The sequence below is a fragment of the Amblyraja radiata genome, chromosome 7 (assembly GCF_010909765.2).
Source record: "Amblyraja radiata isolate CabotCenter1 chromosome 7, sAmbRad1.1.pri, whole genome shotgun sequence".
Lineage (NCBI taxonomy): Eukaryota > Metazoa > Chordata > Chondrichthyes > Rajiformes > Rajidae > Amblyraja > Amblyraja radiata.
Window position 1 is genome coordinate 19256987 of NC_045962.1, and position 21182 is coordinate 19278168.

The 21182-nt window shown below is 40.4% G+C and overlaps 2 protein-coding genes across 2 annotated transcripts in view; both read right to left on the reverse strand.

Moving 5' to 3' along the window:
* Window positions 1-4535, reverse strand: part of fam171b (family with sequence similarity 171 member B) — a 36066-nt gene extending 31531 nt beyond the window's left edge. Inside the window, exon 1 of the mRNA XM_033023803.1 lies at window positions 4197-4535. Coding sequence (XP_032879694.1) covers window positions 4197-4395 — 199 coding nt within the window. The 5' untranslated portion in view covers window positions 4396-4535. The remainder of the gene's footprint in view (window positions 1-4196) is intronic.
* Window positions 4536-9735: 5200 nt separating this feature from the next.
* Window positions 9736-21182, reverse strand: part of itgav (integrin subunit alpha V) — an 89330-nt gene continuing 77883 nt past the window's right edge. Inside the window, exons 24-30 of the mRNA XM_033023801.1 lie at window positions 18736-18835; window positions 16983-17141; window positions 15831-15938; window positions 14625-14738; window positions 14290-14391; window positions 14082-14204; window positions 9736-10958 (exon numbers count right to left, since the gene is read on the reverse strand). Coding sequence (XP_032879692.1) covers window positions 10857-10958; window positions 14082-14204; window positions 14290-14391; window positions 14625-14738; window positions 15831-15938; window positions 16983-17141; window positions 18736-18835 — 808 coding nt within the window. The 3' untranslated portion in view covers window positions 9736-10856. The remainder of the gene's footprint in view (window positions 10959-14081; window positions 14205-14289; window positions 14392-14624; window positions 14739-15830; window positions 15939-16982; window positions 17142-18735; window positions 18836-21182) is intronic.

Below are 21182 nucleotides of genomic sequence, written 5' to 3' on the forward strand. Positions count from 1 at the left end.
CTGGTGAATCAAAAACAAGTTAACCTACATAATGAAGATAGACATAAAACGCTGGGGTAACTCAGCAGGACAGGCAGCATCTATGGAGAGAAGGATTGGGTGACGTTTTGGGTCGAGACCCTTCTTCAGACCAACATAATAATTGTTTCTCAGAATTTGAAGCCTCTTTGAAAGCACTTCAAAGCCAGGTGGTCAATGCCAACGTACTCTCCACTGGGTCTCAAAGCACCAATGGGATAAATAAGACATTTATGCACTCTTTTTTTTGTTTTGGAACTGGTCGTTCAAGGTATGAACCTGCACTGTCCTTCAACCGTGACAAGAAAATTTAAACAGGCAGATGAAGCCTTACTTTAATAGCTGAAAATGACAGCTCTGACACTGTGGCACTTCTTCAGTACTGTGAAGAAGTGTCAGCTCAAAACGACTACGTGGTTCTGGAGTGTGGCTTAATTTACCACATTTGCCTGCTTTGAACCAGCATCAGCAGTTTCTTGTTTCTACAACATAACAGATACCCATCAGAGTGTAGAACTGCAGCACGTTCAGCCACACTTAATTCTATTGTGATGACAGGATCACTGGTATGCCCATGGTCCGTTTGAATATAATCAATTTATTAAAATCAGTAAATTTCTGATTGGAGCTTGTCAATGGAATTATCAGCATCATGGCATAAGCAACTGTTGATGTAACCTCTTCACATTACTAGTGTACGAATGTATTAATGATAACCACAAAGCACATTTATTTTTTAACTTATTCTAAAGTTGGTCATATTCAAAGCCTTAGGAATAAAAAAGGTCAACATTTCTAACTGGAAGGGGAAAGGAAGCAGCATGATTCCTACTCCAAAGACAAGGAGCCCTTACACACAATGCATGCATTTTTTCTTCTAAATTCAGAAGGATCGTGTAACGTTATATTTGTATATCCTAGTTATAAATCTTTATACACCTACATGCTAGAGCATGAAATGGCCAATTCACATCCTTCCTAGTCTGACTTTAGGAAGCCAATATTTATCTTAAAATAAATGTCCTCATCAGTTGATTTCAATTCCTCCCCAACTATTTTATCGTTGGCCACTAGTCAATGTGCATAGTTGCAAAAGACTGATAATAATAATAATAAATTTTATTACGGACTCAAGGTCTAGACAAGGGGCAACATTACATTAAAAATGCATTCCTGGTGGCGGCGCGACTCGTTGCAGCGGCTCCTACAGCCTGTCTGTCTTTTTTTTATTTTTGTCTAGTCAAATGTAGTGTTTGTGTTTTTTTAAGCTTGGTTTTAAATGTGTATATGTGGGGGGCGGGGGGGGGGGGGGGGAGGGGGAAACCGTTTAAAATCTCTTCCCTGTACGGGAGACCCGACCTTTTCCCTGTCGGGTCTCCGTTGTCGTTGGGGCCTAGCACCGTGGAGCGGCCTCCAGCCTGAACGACCCGGGGGCTCGGGAGACTGCGGAGCTGCGGACTACTCACCATCGTGGGGCTGGCCGGCCTCGGCGCGTGGGGAGCGGTGGTGACTCGCTGCTGCGACTCGACTCCTGGGGCTCGGAGGCTCCAGCAACGCAGCCGCAGGTCCGGTGGACTGGGACATCGGGAGCTCGCGGGTCCGGGGGGAGAGAGAGACCGCTTCCCGGAGCTCCCGCAACGCGACTTCTCCAGCCCGTGTCGCGGGGTTGGAACGACCTGGAGCGGGGTCATACATCACCCGGCACGGCTTCATGGCCGTGGGACTCACCATCGCACGCTGGGGCTCCGACCTTGTACTTTCAGACCGGGAGCGGGGCCGTAAATCGCCCCGCGCGGCCTAAAATGGCCGTGGGACTTATCATCACCCGCCTGGGGCTTGGACATCGGGAGAGACATGGAGAGCAGGGGAGAGAAAAGACTATGCCTTCCATCACAGTGGGTTCACTGTGATGGATGTTTGTGTGAACTTAATTGTGTGTATGTCTGTAGGACATTGTCTTTGTTTGTATGGCTGTGGAAACAAAATTTCGTTTGAGTCTCACTGGGGCTCAAATGACAATAAATTTGTATTGTATTGTATCAAATATCATAAATATATATAAAATCATGGTATATCACATAAAAACATCATAATTTATATTTAACAAAAACCCACAATACTTAAGTTAAAAATCCAGATTAAAAGATGATCAATGTCCTACAACGAGACAACGATACCAGTGTCTCCACAACTGGGATTCGTAGCATGTAGTGCTAACCCTTATGTTTGTCAAGCCCACAATAAGCACATTTTTAGAGTCATTTATCCTGCAAATGAATTTATACTCCTGATAGACTCCTTCAAAGATAATCTCTGAGCTTCTTAACAATAGTACCTTTTTTCCCCCCCATTAAACATGGCTTGGTTACGTGGCCTGGTTTTAAAAAAGAAATTCATTCAGTACAGCCTTTGTCCATCTGCCTTTCAAAGATCTGATACAATAATAATCCAGAATAATTATCACAGCAGATGTCACTGTATTTTTTTTCCTAAACCTTGACATGTCTCCCACAAAGTAAATATCTGATCTGAAAGCTAAAAAAATCAAGTTGCATGGATACAAATCATCTACAACTTCATAAAAAATAAAGAATAACGACTTTATTTTTAAAAATTGCCAATTTTGGTGCCAACTCATCCAAATTTAGTTTGGTTCACAATCAAGAATATCTCCTAAACTACCCAATCAACAGTTTATAATGTTGAACATTAAAGTCCAATACTTCTTTGTATAAAATAGATGCAAAATCATAATTAAGTTAATAGCTCAAAGCATGTGTGACTCACAGATTGTGGGGTCTAATTGTGTCAAGCACAGCAGTCATTTTGCACCAAAACAAAATCTCTTGCAATTCAAAACAAAGCATTTTGGGATAATGGAGAAAGATATTACATAAACAAAAGCTTCCTTCTCCCAATAGTTATCATTTGAGGTGAGGTGTGATGCTAAACCAAGGTTCATCCACCAGTTCTGGCGCAAGGAGCTGTCAACTGAGTACTGGAAGTGCCTTTACTGGGTTCAAAGACCACAATCATTTTAAAATTTGCACTTAAAAAAGGGCAACAAATATTTCCAAGTTATTTGTGATTGGTCAGTCCACAAAACATTTGTTCCACTACTTGCTTTTTGAAAATATCAAAAAGCAGTTGACAAAACTATGCAATAACAATATGTCATTTGAAAACTTGAATAATCTATTGGGGACCTAACGAGAATACATGGTATACACCACTTGACATATGTTTGTCCGAATACAAACCCATGACATCAACTTTCTGCCTAAAGTCAGCTGTTTACTGCTATGTTATTAATGCTGGCGACTCAATTCTTCCACATTGTATTACTTATGTTCATAACTAAAAAACATGTGTAATAATTGACATGCATCTTTAAAATAAATCAAAAATCACATGCACTGTCACAAGCAAATTTCAGTGCTTCAATGGCTGCACTCAGCCGTGAAAGCAATAAAAATAAGGGGCTTCCTGCTGTAACATCAAACGATGTCAGCACGTGATTTCTTACACTAACATTACACGTTCTTGCAGAGGGAGAACTAAACAAAAATCACGTCTCCAAATACAATATTTCCCCGATTTTCCAGGCAGAGGGTCGAACATCCTACACAGGCGAAGCTTCAACCTAGAGTCGAGGGTCGCAGATACAAGCAAAATAAAAGCTTTGGGATTTAGGCTCCCCAGAAGGAACATGCGATTGCAAATATTTCGCTGGCTGCATGGGATGCAAGAAAAAATATATAAATTATTGTTAAAGGATTAGATGTTTGCTTTTAAATCAGGGTTTTAAACCATCATAGCTCTCTCTCTCTAACGGTGATGTCGACATGCAGCGGAATAACAGGTTGTCATCGCAACAAGCGCTGGAGTCAGACGTTGCTGTTACTGCTGTTGTTGCTGAACGCCTCTGCGCTCCCTCCTCAGCTCGAGTCCTGCATCCCCGGGTAGAACCCGGCCCGGAGCGCGAGGCGCGACCCCCAACCTAGGCTCTGTGACTCCGGGCGGCGACACCTGCCCGGCCCGTGGAACCTGGCCCGGAGCGCGAGGCGCGACCCTCACCTGGGCTCAGGTTCGGGTGGCGTCACCTGTCCGGCACGAGCCCCGCACATCACACCAGGTAGAACCCGGGCCGGAGCGCGAGCGCGAGGCGCGACCCTCACCTGGACCCTGTCCCGGGAGCTGCAACGATCGCTGCCGCTGATGCTGCTGCTGGTGGTGGTGGTGGGCGTGCAGACTCCCCGTTTTATTGTGCGCCTCCACGCCAGTCGGTTTTGCCGTCGCCTTACTCCCGGTAGAACCGTTCAGCCCATTGCAGCAAAACAGGACAAACAGGGCTAGGCAGCTAAACGATCCCGACATGGTTTAAAGGGCGGCGGTTCGAAGGGGCAAGTGGCAGCATCAAGGAGGCAGCAAAGGCGGCGGGTTTTGGTACGTTCCCATGTTTGTTTATCTGCTGCTCGGTGCGGGTCCTTATTGCTGTGGGATGGCAATTTCTCTGGAGGGCGGAGGAGCTGGCGCCCCCCACAGGAAACTCCAGCATGTGCAATAACACCTGTCCATCCGAGCAGCCTGCGTTGGAGCGAGTGAAAATGGCTACAATTCAGCGCTGAACAAATATTAATTTTATTAATTGTTTCCTTTTGCATTGAAACGATGCGGCGAATGACTCGAGCACCTGCTTGTAACCAACTGCTTCTATTCCTTCCGCTATTCACACATGGATGCTCTCCACATTGCTCTTTGACTTCGAAATGTTTCCAGTATTACATTCACTGCAGCAGAGACTGGCTACTTTCACCTCTGTTATACATCAGCTACTGAAATTCCCATCCCCAAACCAAACTCCACATTTCCAATGCTCTTCCAACCAGCCTCCCACCTTTGACCCTGCCGTTCTCCATCCCAGTTTACATTTGTGTAGTTTAAAGTCACAACATGAAACAACCCCTTCAGCCCACATTGACCATTGAACACACTAGTTCTATGTTATCCCACTTTCGTACCCACTTTCTAAACATTAGGTGCAATTAACAGAGGCCAATTAGACTACAAATCCACACTTATTTGGGGTGTGGGAGGAACCCGGAGCACCCGGAGGAAACCCACGCAGTCAAAGAGAAAAGTGCAAACTTCACACAGACCAGGTCAGATTCAAACCTGGGTCTCTGGTGCTGTCAGGCAGCAGCTCTATCAGCGGCACCCCTTTTGAGCAGTTTAACCTTCACACATTTAATATCCTGCATTTTTTTTACAGATCAAGAGGAAGATAAGTACCATCTCTGGAGAATAAACCTATCCTTCCTTTCCCCGTGGTCCTGTAATTGATCTTGTATGTGTTTCCAGTTTCTTTTATAAATTCCTGATTAGTTCAGTTTTCACTACCCATGAAGACAACGAGTTAATAAGTTCATGTGATAGGAGCAGAATTAAGCCATTTGGCCCATCAAGTCTACCCCGCCATTCAATCATAGCTGATCTACCTTTCCCTCTCAACCCCATTCTCCTACTTTCACCCCATAACTTTGACACCCTTACTGTAATCAAGAATGTCAATTACTGCTTTAAAAATACCCCATGACTTGGCCTCCACAGCCCCCTGTGGCAATAAATTCCAAGATTCACCTCTCTCTGATTAAAGAAATTCCTCCTCATCTCCAGGTTCCCGTTCTAGTCATGACCACTTTGCATCGAAAATATTTTGATTGTCGTCCCGAGTATTTTTTTTGTTTGCCCATAACATATGCTCACAGTGACCACTGCTCTAACAGCAAAATAATATTAAGATTTTCATCCTTCTGTTTAAGTCATCTATTCTGCCTTCTCTTATTAGCACCGTCAATTTTCTCAAAGATACACTGCTAAAATACTTTGGGATATTTTAAAGTATTATAGGCATATTAAAGCGTCAATGAAAGTTCTCATTAAGTCAGAGAATCAACTTAACCCTCCTCAAGTTTGCTAATGTACGACAACTCTCAAAATGTTGTTCTTTTGGGAGGCATGTTAAAAATTCAAATGTGTTTAATTGTCATATGTGCCGTCAACAGAACAAGGAAATTCTTGCTTGCAGCAGCATAACGGGCCTGTAAACACAGTATCCATGGACAACATAACAAACTCCAATATTGGTGCAAAATGCTTGAGGTCCTGAGTGCAACCAAGACAGTTCATAGTTTAGTTAAATGTTTCAGAGCCTGAGTCTTCTGCTGACAAAACAAAAATCTCAGAACACCACTAATAAAAAAATCTGGTCATTGCTATATTGCTGCTGAGTATGGAAACTTGCTGAGAATTAATTTGCTGCAATATTGCTAATCCGACTAATTTTCAAAAGTGCTTTTTGATCTAAAATGTTTTAGGACAGCATGAAGGATCCACGGAAGGCACTGTATTGATGAACATCCTCCCTCCTCTTGATAAGCAGCCCATTTTGGCTTCAGCATGTATGAATTTTTGATTGAATAGAAATACTTAACACTGTCCTGATCCTTACTTTGGATGGATTCATTGGGTTTTGTTTTAACTGGAAAAAAATTAAAAGGTTTTCTGGTATCCATTTGTTAAGCTTGAAACCTCTCTTGTTGGAACATGAAGGTAGACAAAAGTGCTGGAGAAACTCAGCGGGTGAGGCAGCATCTATGGAGCGAAGGAAATAGGCAACGATTCAGGCCGAAACCCTTCTTCAGACATGTTGGGACGTTTCCCCAAAACAAACAGGCTATTTAACAAGCCCATATGGTATTAACATTATACACAAGCCACTCCCATTTTATCCAATTTTTTAGGTTTATTATTGCCACATGTTATGCGGTACAGTGTATGCGAATACAATACATAGATACAAAGCCAAACTCACATATAATAGATAGAACAAAGGAAAAGACACAGAGCACAGAATATAGTTCGCAGTATTGTAGCAGGCCAGTTCCAGAGACAAGTCCAATGCCTGCAATGGGCTAGAGGTGAATTGGACTGTGGCTTATGGAAGGATCATGAAGAAGCCGGATAACAGAGGGGAAGAACAACCCATAATTCTTCCTCACTTACGTGGGTTTCTTTTGATTCCTGCAAATTTAATACAATTAGAGAACTAATTTAACAACTTAATACCATCGGATTATGACTGTCCTTTATTTTTTGTGATAACTGGAAGGGTAGACGTGACAGGATCAACACTGAGAGGTTACCTTTCCTGTGATAATGTGGAAGGGGACATAGCTACAACATAAAGTCATTTAAAATTGAGGTGTTTAGAAATTTCCCTCCGAGGATAGTAAAACTCCGGAATTCTCGAACCCTTACGGTAATGTTGGCCAGATTAATAGATATAATTAAGGTGTAGTTTGACAAATATTTGTAAATTTGAAGAATGGAGGATTGGGAACTGGCACTGCAGAGCATTTAAGGCCAGCATTGATCAGCTATAGTCATATTGAAAGTTTATGAATAAGTTTATTGGCCAAGTATTCACATACAAAGAATTTGCCTTGGTGTATTTGTGAATTTGCCTCAATCATTCATTCTTATTCGTTCACTTCTTCATTCATTCATTCATTCATTGAAAGTTGGGTAGATTTGATGGGCTGAGTGGCCTGCTCCTCTTCCTATTTTCTTATGAATGCAAGCATCACGTTAATGTCATCCAGCTGCCTTCATTTTAGATGATATAGCCACAAAGTGGATCAGTGACAATTCATGTACTTATATAGTTATATATAGCACTGAAACAGGCCCTTTGGCTCACCTTGTCCATGCAGACCAAGATGCCCCATTAAGATGGTTTCAATTGACTGCAAGTGTCTCAGATCCTTTTAAATCTTTCCTATCCTTGCACCTATCCAAATGTCTTTTAAATATGGTTACTATCCTTGAGTTCGAGCAACATCCTCAAATAGTCTCTGCACTCTTTCCAGCTTAATACCATATTTCCTATAGCAGGGTGACCAAATCTGAATCACTGAGGGATGATCTTTATGGTGTAAAAAACTTGTTCAGGTGCAGCATCACCTACATCCTGTACAACAGTAGCAACATTTTCTCTGACTGCCATGCACTGTGTATCTGTGGGATTTTTTTTTTTGTTTAGTCTTGAGATACAGTGTAGAAACAGGCCCTTTGCCCCACCATGTTCATGCTGACCAACAATCCCCTACAAACCCCTACAAACCATTTTTGAAATATGGTACCAAAAGTATATGCCACAGTAATAAATAATGAAAGTAATTCGGCCTTTAATCATTCTAAATGATTCTCCAACACAATATTGTGATTGCAGGCAACTTGGCTTATGAACCACCATGTTTGCTGCCAACTGATCAATATGCCACCTCCATTCTGATGTTGATTGCTCTGGCTGACTCCAACACCGTGAATGTGAAAGGGGCCCAAGAGCCAGATTCAAGATGGTTGGGATGACACCATGAAAATGCTCCATGACACCATGAACTTCATAGCCAACGATGCACAAATGAAATACCTGGATTTCATTCATGGTCAGAAATATGTGGTGGCCACAATATCCTCTGACAGTCATAATGACAGCCAGCACGGAAACAGGCCCCTCAGCCCACCAAGATTGTGCAAACTCATCAACTACTCATTTACATTAATTCTGCTTTTTAAAAAAAATTCTGCCCACTTTTTCTCCAGGGGAAAAAAAAATGATGGAAGCAGTTGTATTGGACCGATGTTGTGTTGAACGCTCCCCTCCCACTTACATTCCTTATTCTAGCTTCACAATTCATGACTCTTCAATCCTTTTGCCTCACACCTTCTATCTTCATCTCTGGCCTTTGTCTAACCACCTGCCACCCACACCCCCTCCCACTCACCTGTATCAACCTATTACCTGCCAGGCTTTGTCTTGCCCATCCTCTCTTCCAGCTTTCTCCCTCCTCCCCTAAATCAGTCTGAACCAAAACATCACCCATCCATATTCTCCAGAGATGCTGCTTGATCCACTGAATTGTTCCAGCACATTTTTAAACCAGCATCTACAGTTCCTGGTTTCTACTGAAACTGTTAATTTTGAAAGATGGATGATTACCTGGTAACTAACTGTTTCTTTCGTGTTGCTGATAAACCAGTTAGTTACACGTTCTCTTCTGTTGTTCACCCACTCCCTTTCAACTAATTTCCTGCAACTTTAAAAGGCACTTTTCATGTAAAAACAAGTGCAATTAATGAGGGAATGCACCATCCGGATATTAATATACCACCAAATAAATCTACAATACAAGAACATTTCAAGATGACTGTGTGGTAGGATTATCACTTTGATTAAATTTACGTTGAATGCACATGCTTCTGACTTTAATACAAATTAAAATGCCAAATTTCCAATGTCCCAAAACTGTTTGTTGCAATGATCACAAGCCAAATACATAGAATGATTAAAAGATAACATTATTTCTGGAATGCAGTGTGACATTATTCTCGTAGAAACCCTACAGCTGCTAATTTGATACTTTAAGCTGTGGATTCCAAAAAATCTCAGCCATAACAAGACTTACCCACTTGCATCAATGCAGTCCTTCTAGCTATTCATTTAAATCTAAATGTTATATGTCTGAAAATGTAGATATTCTTAATATGATCGAATAAGATCCTAACCTGCTCCCTCCCTCTGCTAACATATTGCAAAACGTATGTTCATGATTCTAAATTAGCAACGATAATTTCAAAGAATGACACAGACTCTGACATTCATAACCCATTTATTCCCTTTAAAAAGCCATGAAATACAATCACCCCATAAAAATACGCCAAAGAACAAATGTAAATCATAAAAGATACGTGCCAAAATACTAATTTCCCTTTAAAAAAAAATTAAAACCTACAAGGAAATAGACTGCCTGATTTTCTGATCAAAAAGAATTCTGAATATTTGGGCATTGTCATCGTATTAAATGCATAGTTTATTATTTGTAATCAAACAGCTTTTTCTACAAATGAGAGCAACTTTATTTTTTTTTAAATGCAGTACAACTTGGTTGCCAGCTCAGATTAGGTCAGTCTGCACAAATAGGAATAAAAGGATGAACACAATATTGGGTGATAATCTGATGGGGGAGTGAATTGCATTTAGGTTTTCAATGCAGTAACACAAGTGTGTGATAATCTGGGTTATGTTATGCTATAGAGTGCAACCAAGAAATAGTATCAAAATAGTTCACTGTAGTGCATTGTACATTTGCTCAATCATTTCCACCATTAACCAAAATGAAATGTGGCATAGCTACAGGACACCTTACTCTCTCTATTCACCCAATATGGGCAATCATTCACATTCCAAAACTTTTCTTTTTATTATACATTCTCATTGTAAAAACATTTCTCCAAGTATATTGGCAACAGTCATGTAATGTTACGAAAAAAATGTTAAATCACAAATGTAAGCAATTAATACATTTAAGAGGTCTTATTCTTAAATGACTTAATAATTTGCTTTTCAGTGAGGATCTACTAACATATCGTGATATTGCACTGCAAAAGTTAAACTTAACAATACTGGTTGCTGTCAATGTATCAGTGACTGCAGGCAAGAATTTCACCATTTAAACCTGCAGCCTTTTACAGATGTTTTGAAGTGCTAATCAGTGCAGTGAAATACATGAACCACATCAGTAGGAACCAGCAAAGCTCAATTTATATTGCTCTTGCTCAATAATTGTACCTACAACCACGTCAATACAAATAAAGATGCTAGTGCAGACTGCATTTTTGGCAGTTCATTTCATACCACGTTAGTTAGGTTGTTCACTTCAAGTCCAGGCTTTAGTGTTGTTTGCTTGGTCAGTTTATTTAATATCAGACCCTGCTTAGGTTTCAACAGCCCCATCTCCGTTCACCTCCTGGGGCTGAAGTTGTTGCCGTTCAATGGAATCTTCACGTGGTGGACGAACACGTTTGAAAAAACCAAGCTATAAAAATAAACAAATTCAGACATGGTCAGCCTTCCAATTTAAAATACAGGCACTCCTTGACTTGCATAATAGGTGACAAATGTGAACTTGCAATTGCGTAAGCAATTTTTTAAGTCCACTGAGTCTCCACCTTGGATAGTAAATTTACACAGGTGCAGTAGCACTTCCGTTTCTGACTTGCATAACGTCTGAGTTACGCAAGGGCCCACAGCACGTAACCCTGACGCAAGTCAGGGAGCGTCCCTTGAACAAACCCACTTTTAGTGCAAATGAAAACCTAAAAACCTGCAGATGCTGTAAATCGGAAAGAAAAATCAGAGAATACTAGAAACGGCCAGGATGCCAGGCACTATCTACAGAGGGAGAAATAGTTACTGTTTCAGGTCTGGGACTCTGCATCGATTTTCCCGTTCCGCTGGAAATACTGGAAGGTAATGCAGGATGAAAGATTTTCACCTCTACTTAGTAAGAATGCATGAATTCACTGAACACATTCTAAGCTTTTGTTTAAGTATTTCCAAAGGTTTGAATAAGCTAGAGCATCACTAATGAATAATTTAACACATAGAATAATAGTACATCATAGGAAAAGGTCATTTGTGTCCATAATATCCGTGGCTAACATGATGCCAATTTAAATTAATCTCTTCTACCTGCCCAGTGCATTCTAGGCACCCACCACTCTGTTTAAAAAAACTTCCCCCGCAGTTTAAATTTTGCCCCTCTTGCCTTAAAGCTATGCTCTCTAATCTTTGTACGGAAAAAGGTTCTATTCAGTCTATTCCAGCCATAATTTTATAAATTATCGGCTTCGCACTCAGTCTCAGGTGCTCTGGAGAAAACAATCCAAGTTTGTCCTCTCTTCAAAGCTAATGCCCTCGAATGCAAGGCAGCATTCTTGTAGACCTATTCTACACCCTGTCCAAAGGTTCCACATCCTTTGGGGTGACCAGAACTGCACACAATCCTCCAAATACCGTTCAACTAAAGTCCTATAAAACTGCAACATGCCTCTTCATGTCCTGACCCATGAAGGCTAGCATGCCATATGCCATCTTTACCACTTTATTTGTTTTGCCACTTTCAGAGAGCTACGGACTTGAACCCCAAGGTGCCTCTGTACATTGATTTTGTTAAGGGTCTTGCCATTTACTGCATGCTTTCCCCTTGACATTCAACCTCCCAAAGTGAAACACCTCACACTTGCTCCCTGTCATTTCTCCACCCCTAAGGTTGGTAGCACAAGCTGCTCCTATTCCAGAGAGTGGGGGGAAAGATCAATAAAGCTGTTAGCATCTCTGCGTTACAACACTTTACTTAGTAAATGCAAGCATTTTTTATTATTTGGAATAGACTAAATTTGGGGATTCTGATTGTAATGTTATCTACAAAGAACCCATTTTTTGCAATGTCCACATCTTATTAAAATGCTCTCCCACTGTTAGCCCACCCTCATGGAAGCCTCATGATTCTACCTGCAAAGCACTTGATTTAGAATGACTCCAGTATTCCAGTAGAATGTTTCCAATGGACCAGAGGCCATTGGCTCAAAATTAAAGGGCGCTCTTTTAGAAAGGAGGCGAAGAGGAACTTCTTTAGTCAGAGGGTAATTAATCTGTGGAACTCTTTGCCACAGAGGGCTGTGGAGGTCAAGTTTTTTTAAGGCAGAGATAGACAAATTCATGATTAGAACGAGTGTCAAGGGTTATGGGGAGAAGGCAGGAAAATGCGATTAGGAGGCAGAGATCAGCCATGATTGAATGGCATTCTCGGTGGGTTGAAAGGCCTAATTATAGTCCTATGACTTGTGAAGTTGTAAAAACACGATATTCTCTCAGAGTCTGCATAGAAGTCCCAACATCAATGCTCAACTGATGATTTTAAATAATCATTACAAATTCCTGCTCAGTTTTGATTTACACAGATTTATTCAGACTTACCAGCAACAGCTGGCACCCAGCAATAAAATCCAAAGCTTAAACCCCATCTTTCAAGAGGATTATCAGTCCCGAGATTGCAAACATAACAATGGTGCTTTGTGCATGTCTTATACTGTGCTTATCTTAACAGATATACAGTACCTTTTTATGCTCAGGTTATTAATTAAACTTAGGTTTATAAATTTATAAACAATATCTTTTCAAAGATCAGTGATTTGCCAAGTCAATACATTTAATTTGTCATTCATTTAATATCCACTCATGCATTTGTAGCACTAATTTCAATATTTTCTGGCTGCCTATAATTTTATAACCATCGGTTCCTTGTTCTTAGAAGATTTAATGTATTGGGTTGAATTACTATAACAAGTTTAAATAATTTGCATGGGCAAATTGAATTCCCCTTTAATCTCAGTTTACGAATTAAACCTGTAACTTTAATCCACATCATATTAATTTACCATTCAGTACCATCAGTATCATAGATAGTTATGGCAGGGGAACAATAAAACACAGCTATAAACTTGTTTTTCTCTATTAGATAACTGTCACAGACAAGATTAATGAAAATGTGATCCATAAAACTTCACATGCTGTTTCCAACTTCTTCAGGATTAAATCTGTCCTGACATTTATATTTACAGTTGTATAAAGGGCCTGTCCCACTTACGCGACCTTTACAGGTGACTGCCGGCACCCGTCATAGGTCGCTGAAATTTTCAACATGTTGAAAATTCAGCGGCGACCAGAAAGACGCTACGACTCTTTGGAGACCTCTGACGACCATAGGAGACCTCTCACGACCATACAGGCTGTATGGTCATGAGAGGTCTCCTATGGTCGTGAGAGGTCACCCGCGACATGTCGCCAGGGGTCTCCTATGGTTGTGAGAGGTCTCCAAAAAGTCGCAGCGTCCTTCTGGTCGCCGCTGAATTTTGAACGCTGAAAATTACGCCGACCTATGACAGATGCCAGCAGTCGCCTGTAAAGTCGCGTAAGTGGGACAGGCCCTTTAATTGATTTTGAATTGCAGAGCAGACGTCCTTTTGTGGAGCATATTTTGTTACAAAACACCTCTCATTAGTTTAAGATAATGTCACCATGGGCATACTATCTAGTGACCTCTCTGTACCTTTTAGCAGAGATTTATTCAAACTAGACAAAGTAACACAGTACTTACCTTATACATGACAAACACCAGGAGACCTAAAAGCAGAAGGCCAGCTAGGAGTGCCAATATAATGACCCAGAATGGCACCTGGTGAGGAGGTGTAGGTTTGTCCCAAGTCACTAAGGTGGTGACCTGCAATTAAAAACAAACTGCTGGTTATACAACAATTTAAAACTATAATTTGAAGTGTATTAATGGAGCTAAAATAGGCACTCACCATAATAAATCCAGAAGGAAGTTCAGCAGAGAGATTTTTATACGGCATTTCTATAACATCGTACGTTGCAGAAGCATTCAAGGAATATGACTGATTCTCTTTCTGGTAACATTAAAAAGAAATGGAAAGGTTATTTACTTTGATGTTTTATATTCAATGTCCTTCTGTCTTCTCCATGACAGTTTCCATTAGACCCAATAACTTGCATATCCATTTTCAAGTTACTGGTTATCTCATAAAACACCCCCAGGAACAACAACTGCACAGAATAGTTACAGAATACAATATGGAACCAATGAAGCGATAAGGAAGAAGTAAGCATAATTGTTACTCACCTGCATGAATGTTTCAGCCCACAATCGTGACCTGATGTGCAGAACAACACTCTTGCCTCTTTCCAGTTTACCAATCTGGCAGGTTATCTTCATACATTCTACGATACCACATTCCTGTAGGAATTAACATATTTGAATCCATTGACACATATTCCCTTCAATTAGTTCTATTTTAAAAATGTACATTGTGGAAGCTTTGGACACTTGAAGCATATTTATTTTTCTGACATTAGAGTGCTATTTATGAATTAAAGAATCAATTTTACCTTAGTAAAAATGGGAAATGCCATAATATGGATAATAATGCCATAATATAAATGCCATACATACCAAGGGAACTTAGAAACTTCAATACAGATTTACATCTTCACCATCCATCGTGGAATTTTAAATAAACATTTTAATCCTGATTTATCAGGTTAATCTGACAAATTTCCATGCAGGGAGACACAAGGAACTGCAGATACTGGTTGTCCCCTTCCACCTAATATCCCTTCCTCTGGCTTCACATTTCACTCCTCTCTTTGTCTCCCACCCTTTGTCTCCTTTCATCTCTAGTCCTTGTCCACCCATCTGCTAATCAACTCCCCTCCCTCACATGTATCCACCTATCACATGTCAGGTTTTGTCCTACCCCTACCTCTCTTCCAGCTTCCCCCCCCCCCCCCCATAATAAGTCTGAAGGAGTTCAAACCTGAAACATGACATTTACCTGTCCTCCAGAGATGCAGCCTGACCCGCTGAGTTACCCCAGCATTTTGAAATTTCCATTCATAGTCACTCAACAGTGATGCTTCAGGAAAGGGTGCACCACTATGGGGCTCATACTGTGCTGCACTGCCCTCATGACTTGAAAGCTTGCTGACAGTCATAGTCTAGTCTCAATCACTTAATGCAGGGTTTCTGATATAAGTATAATCAAAATCTGGTGAAAGTAAACAGCTTTGAAAGATAAAGGAAAATTTGATATTTCATGCTCAGTTTCCCATCACTTTAACAGTAGAGGATTAGAACATTGAATATGGAATATAATTAGAATAAGTATATGGTTTAGAATTAAGTTTCTTCCAATTCCCTGATTCAATTTGCCTCTCAGTATATTCTTAAACCAACTGGTATTTCTATTTGAAAAGATTTGTGAAAGCAGGTTTTGAACACCAGTGGTAATAAACTTCAGAATTGACATTGGTTCCACTGAATACACACCAGAACTTGAATTCCTTCTAAATCATTTGTACTTCTGCGTTTTCTGTGGTGTCGAATTTCTGGAACTGCAGTTGCTGATAATGATTGATTTGTCTTCGATTCTGCAGTCTGCAACAAAATGAATAATAAAATGTCAAAAACATTTTTGTTGCTACATTATTTCTGTATTTCTATTCATAATGAAAATTCACCATCTAAAGTGGACATGCTCCTCAGTTTCAATATTGTCCTTTAATATGCCAATGTTTTGAAAAATGGAACTACAGCATATTGTATTCTGATCATGTGCAAAGTTGGATCATTCTGGTAATAATCAAACTATTACCAAAAAGGTTATTCAGTCCAGAGTAAAAAGTTACACAAAGAACGATACCATGCATGCCCGAGATAATGCAAACCCTAATGAAGATGCTTATACGGGCATATTAAACATCACTAAAACCTCAAGTCAGACTCTCACAATCAAACTGATCAGATCAACGATCTCTTGCCCAACCAAATCCAGAGAAATTGGCAGTAGACATTTAGTCTGTTGATACGAGAGGGGAATTCATGTAGATCACCATACCCAACCATGGTGAAGCCCAGCATTAGATGCAAGAGCAAAGGGCACAGTATTTGTATGATATCTAGTATTTGTAAGATCCAAGATCACCATCACCTTATGATCATAATGTTGAGGTTGTTCACTTTGGCTGCTGGAGATACTCTAATGATCAGCTCACTTCCTAACACCTCAAAGTCTTTGCATCACCCACAAACTTTAGCAAGAATGTGACTGAATACTCATCATTCATTTAAATGTGCAACTGCAAAAAAAACACTATACATGAGAGAGGTTTTCAAATGTATGCCCCTTTCATTCCCAAAGATTACTTGAAACTGAACTGTTCCCTAAGGAAGCAACAGCATCAATGTCTCTGGAACCTTCAAGGTATTCACAAGATACCAATGTTCCTCCTTTGTGCTGGGAGACATAATGCAGACTGTGATCAATCCCTACCTACTATTATTATGGGAGCACCATTACCATAAAGACTGTAAGAGTTCAAGCCATGGTATTTTCTCAATGCAATTAGGTCATGTTAGTGCAAAAGAAACAACACAAAGTAAAATGCAGCACCTACTGGAACTGATAAATGTAATACTTACTTTTAAATTCAGTGGGTTGATAATTGTGCCTGGAGTACACGTCATAGGACCCTCAGACTTGAGCTCCATTACATACAACAAGAAATTCTCCTTAAACTTGTAGGGCCATTGCAGATCCAATATGGCTTTGCTAAAGGCACTTGGTCCATTGTTCCGTAACTTTAAGAGACAGATTTTCAATTAACATTCTCATATTAGCAGTTATTACAAAGTATACCCCCTGTAACAAATTGTCAAACAGGACTTCTTGTGACCGCACCGTTTAGCTCTTCATTACATCCCACACTTTAGGTTTTTGTTTATATCCACAAACTTCTGTAGTCATTTTTCTCTTCTCAACACACTATTCACATGATATGTTGAAATTATCTGCACTTCTGTAATGCTATTATCACGGAGTCTGCATCAGCATTCTGATTCTGATAAACTCCAAGGCCTGTAAAGGGTACATGTTCTTAACAAATTCAGTCTTCCAAATGCTGGGTGTTGCCTCCGTTTCTCCAAATTCATTCATCAGGGTTGTCCCTCCAAGTCAAGCTTTAGTTAATTGAATTAATATTTGCATTTTTTTTCACAGGATGGAAAGATTCGCAGTTGGTAATTTATATTTCATATTCATTACTGCTGCCTTCTCCTGGAGTCGGTGTTTCCAATAAAACAGACCTGTTCTTTGATTTTGGTCTTGTTTATACCCGCCACCTTCCCAGCAAATCGCAGTTCATTGGAACAACGCAAATAGCTTGGAGACTGGGACCGAAATTTACATCTTATAAGGTGATTTTGTTTACCTTGCTTAGGACAAAGTTATAGATTTATTCCTAGTCTTTTGATCTTTTATTATGTTAAATAAAGGAGTATTAAAGAGGTTTTAACTATCAAAACCTGTTATTCTGAACATTTACTTTTCCACAATTTAAATTGTTTTATTTCTTTTCTAAAAACAATTTTCCACGATGAGGTTTACCCATAGCTTTCCCTCATAAATTCATAATGATAGCAACACAATTAGGCCATTCAGCCTATCTAGTCTACTCCACCATTCAATCATGGCTGATCCATCTTTCCCTCTTAACCTCATTCTCCTGCCTTCTTCCCATACCCCCTGACACCTGTACTAATCAAGAATCTATCTCTCTGCCTTAAAAATATCAATTGACTTGGCCTCCACAGCCCTCTGTGGCAATGAATTCCACAGATTCACCACTCCTAGAAAGCTGTACAACACCATCTTCCCTTGACAGTTATTAGCTGGAAATAAATCCTGGCTTTGCCAATAACCAGCATTCAAGAATAAATTTAATACAAAAACATTATTTTTTACAAAGCAATTAATCCAAAGAAGGTTTCAGTACTCAACATTGAAAAGAGCATTTTAAAAATTAATTGGAGGACCATTCTCTGGCACCCACGGTGTTGAACCGGATGGCATCACCTTGATGCAGACTTCTGCTGCTGCAAACGCAAGAAGGAGAAGTCTGCTTACAAAAACTGCCTTTCAGTTATGGAGATCAGTCAGGAGAGAGCCTGAATTGCAACCACTCATGATATAGCAACCACTGAAGTTTAACTCAGAGAACAATACTTCTTTCACATATTCATAGAAATGGTAAATACTCCCATTTTGCACATTTTTTGTCCTCAATGATACCCAATATCGAATTGCATATTAAATAAAAACTCAAGTCGAGGCAGCAATGTCATACCCAAGAGGAGGAAGCGTGCAAATCATTCTAAAGTACGAATCAATACCAACCTCATAGACGTGCATGACTAATGGACCCACTTCCTCCTCATTCTGAGGGTCTTCCTTCCAGTTTGCAATGGGTAAAAACAGCTGATCAGGATAAGAAACACTAGCCAAATAATAAAAAAAAAACAATCAGATCAGGAAAGAACATAGCACTGTCTGCAACAAACATACTGAAGTTGGACTGCTGCATATTAGAGTGGAGCAGTTTGATGTACTTCTTGGAGTCCCTTTCTCAGCCAAATTTCTGTTCTCTTAAGACTAGATTCTAGAGAGCTAATAATCTAATAAAATAATAATCTAGAATGATGCCAATGGTAATGAAATACTCAAAATTGATCTGCAGTGAGATTTTCCATCTCGCAGGTCTCAATATAGTTTATTCTCATAGGAACACCACTCTCCACTAACCCATTTCCCCCCAAACTAAGCTCTCTAAAAATACCAATATCCCTGTAGTCTGTGAATGCATGTGCAAAGTGCCCATGCCCACTCAGCCTCCTTTATAGCAGAAGGAAAAGTAGATAAAGTGTATTCTCATTGCGTGTATTGGGTGACTTTGTTACATGCAGCGAGCAGCTATTGGAGAGGTGGCAGAGATTAGCAACAGAGCCACCGCTGCTTGAGCGACTAAATGTGGGAAACTAAGATTATCATGAATGTCAAGACATGCGGAGCTCATAGGAAGTCACACATTTCCAATTGAATATTGCCCTATTTAAATTGCGCGTTTTAGAAGAAATTGGACAAATAGAACCTGGTTTTCTTCCATGTAATTAAAATATTTTTATTTTAAAGACAGTGGGTTTGAAAAAAAACTTGCCATTGTTGAATGCTGCACTGCTTTTATAATTTGGCAAAGATGCTAAAAAAATATTCAAAAATGTGCATAGAATTGCCCTAGCCCAATTATGTTAAAACTTTTAACAGCATTTTAACAGCAATTTTAACAGCACAATCCTATACCAACCCCCATCACCCCTCCCCCACTTCACAACTGCTCTTAGAGCAGTTCCTTCGCTCCCGAGATGCTGCCGCACCCACTGAGTTTCTCCAGCATTTTTGTCTAACCTGCTCTTAGAGCAGTTCCTTATGAAGACAGGAGAAGGATTAGTAATGCTGTGTACAACTTGCCAGAAATAACCAAGTCAATTGCTAATCACGGAAGTGTGAAGATTCTGCTTAGGGGAAAGGATGAAATAAATCATCTTTCATGCACTTACAGTGCATTCAGAAAATATTCAGACCCCTTCACTTTTTCCACATATTGTTACATTACAGCCTTATTTTAAAATGGATTAATTCATTTTTTTAATCATCAATCTACACAATACCCCATAATAAAAAAGCCGAAAGGAGGTGTTTAGAAATGTTCGCAAAGTAATTAAAAAGAAATAACTGAAATATCACATTTACATAAGTATTCAGACCCTTTACTCAGTACTTTGTTGAGGCACCTTTGGCAGCGACTACAGCCTCAAGTCTTCTTGGGTATGACACTACAAGCTTGGCACACCTGTATTTGGGTAATTTCTCAAATTCATCTCTGCAGATCCTCTCAAGCTTTGTTAGGTTGGATGGGGAGCATCGATGCACAGCTATTTTCAGATCCCTCCAGATATGTTCAATCTGGTTCAAGTCCGGGCTCTGGCTGGGCCACTCAAGGACATTCACAGACTTGACACAAAACCACTCCTGCGTTGTCTTGGCTGTGTGCTTCGGGTCATTATCCTGTTGGAAGGTGAATCTCTGCCCCAGTCTGAGGTCCAGAACACTCTGGAGCAGGTTTTCATCCAGGATCTCCCTGTACTTTGCTTCGATCTTTCCCTCGATCCTGAATAATCTCCCAGTTCCTGCCGTTGAAAAACATCCCCACAGCATGATGCTGCCACCACCATGCTTCACCGTAGGTATGGTATTGGCCAGGTGATGAGCGGTGCCTGGTTTCCTCCAGACGTGACACTTGGCATTCAGGCCAAAGAGTTCAATCTTGGTTTCATTAGACCTTTTGGCAAACTCCAAGCAGGCTGTCATGTGCCTTTTACTCAGGAGTGGCCTTACTGCGGAGTGGCCACTCTACCATAAAGGCCTGATTGGTGGAGTGCTGAAGATATCGTTGTCCTTCTGGAAGGTTCTCCCATCTCCACAGTGGAACTCTGGAGCTCTGTCAGAGTGACCATCGGATTCTTGATCACCTCCCTGATCAAGGCCCTTCTCCTGTGATTGCTCAGTTTGGCCGGGCAGCCAGCTCTATGAATGGTCCTGGTGGTTCCATTCTTCCATTTAAGAATGACGGAGGCCACTATGCTCTTCGTGACCTGCAATGCTGCAGAAATTATTTTATACCCTTCTCCAGATCTGTGTCTCAACACAATTCCAATCAAGTTGTAGAAACATCTCAAGGATAATGAAAGGAAACAGGATGAACCTAAGGTCAATTTTCAGTGTCATAG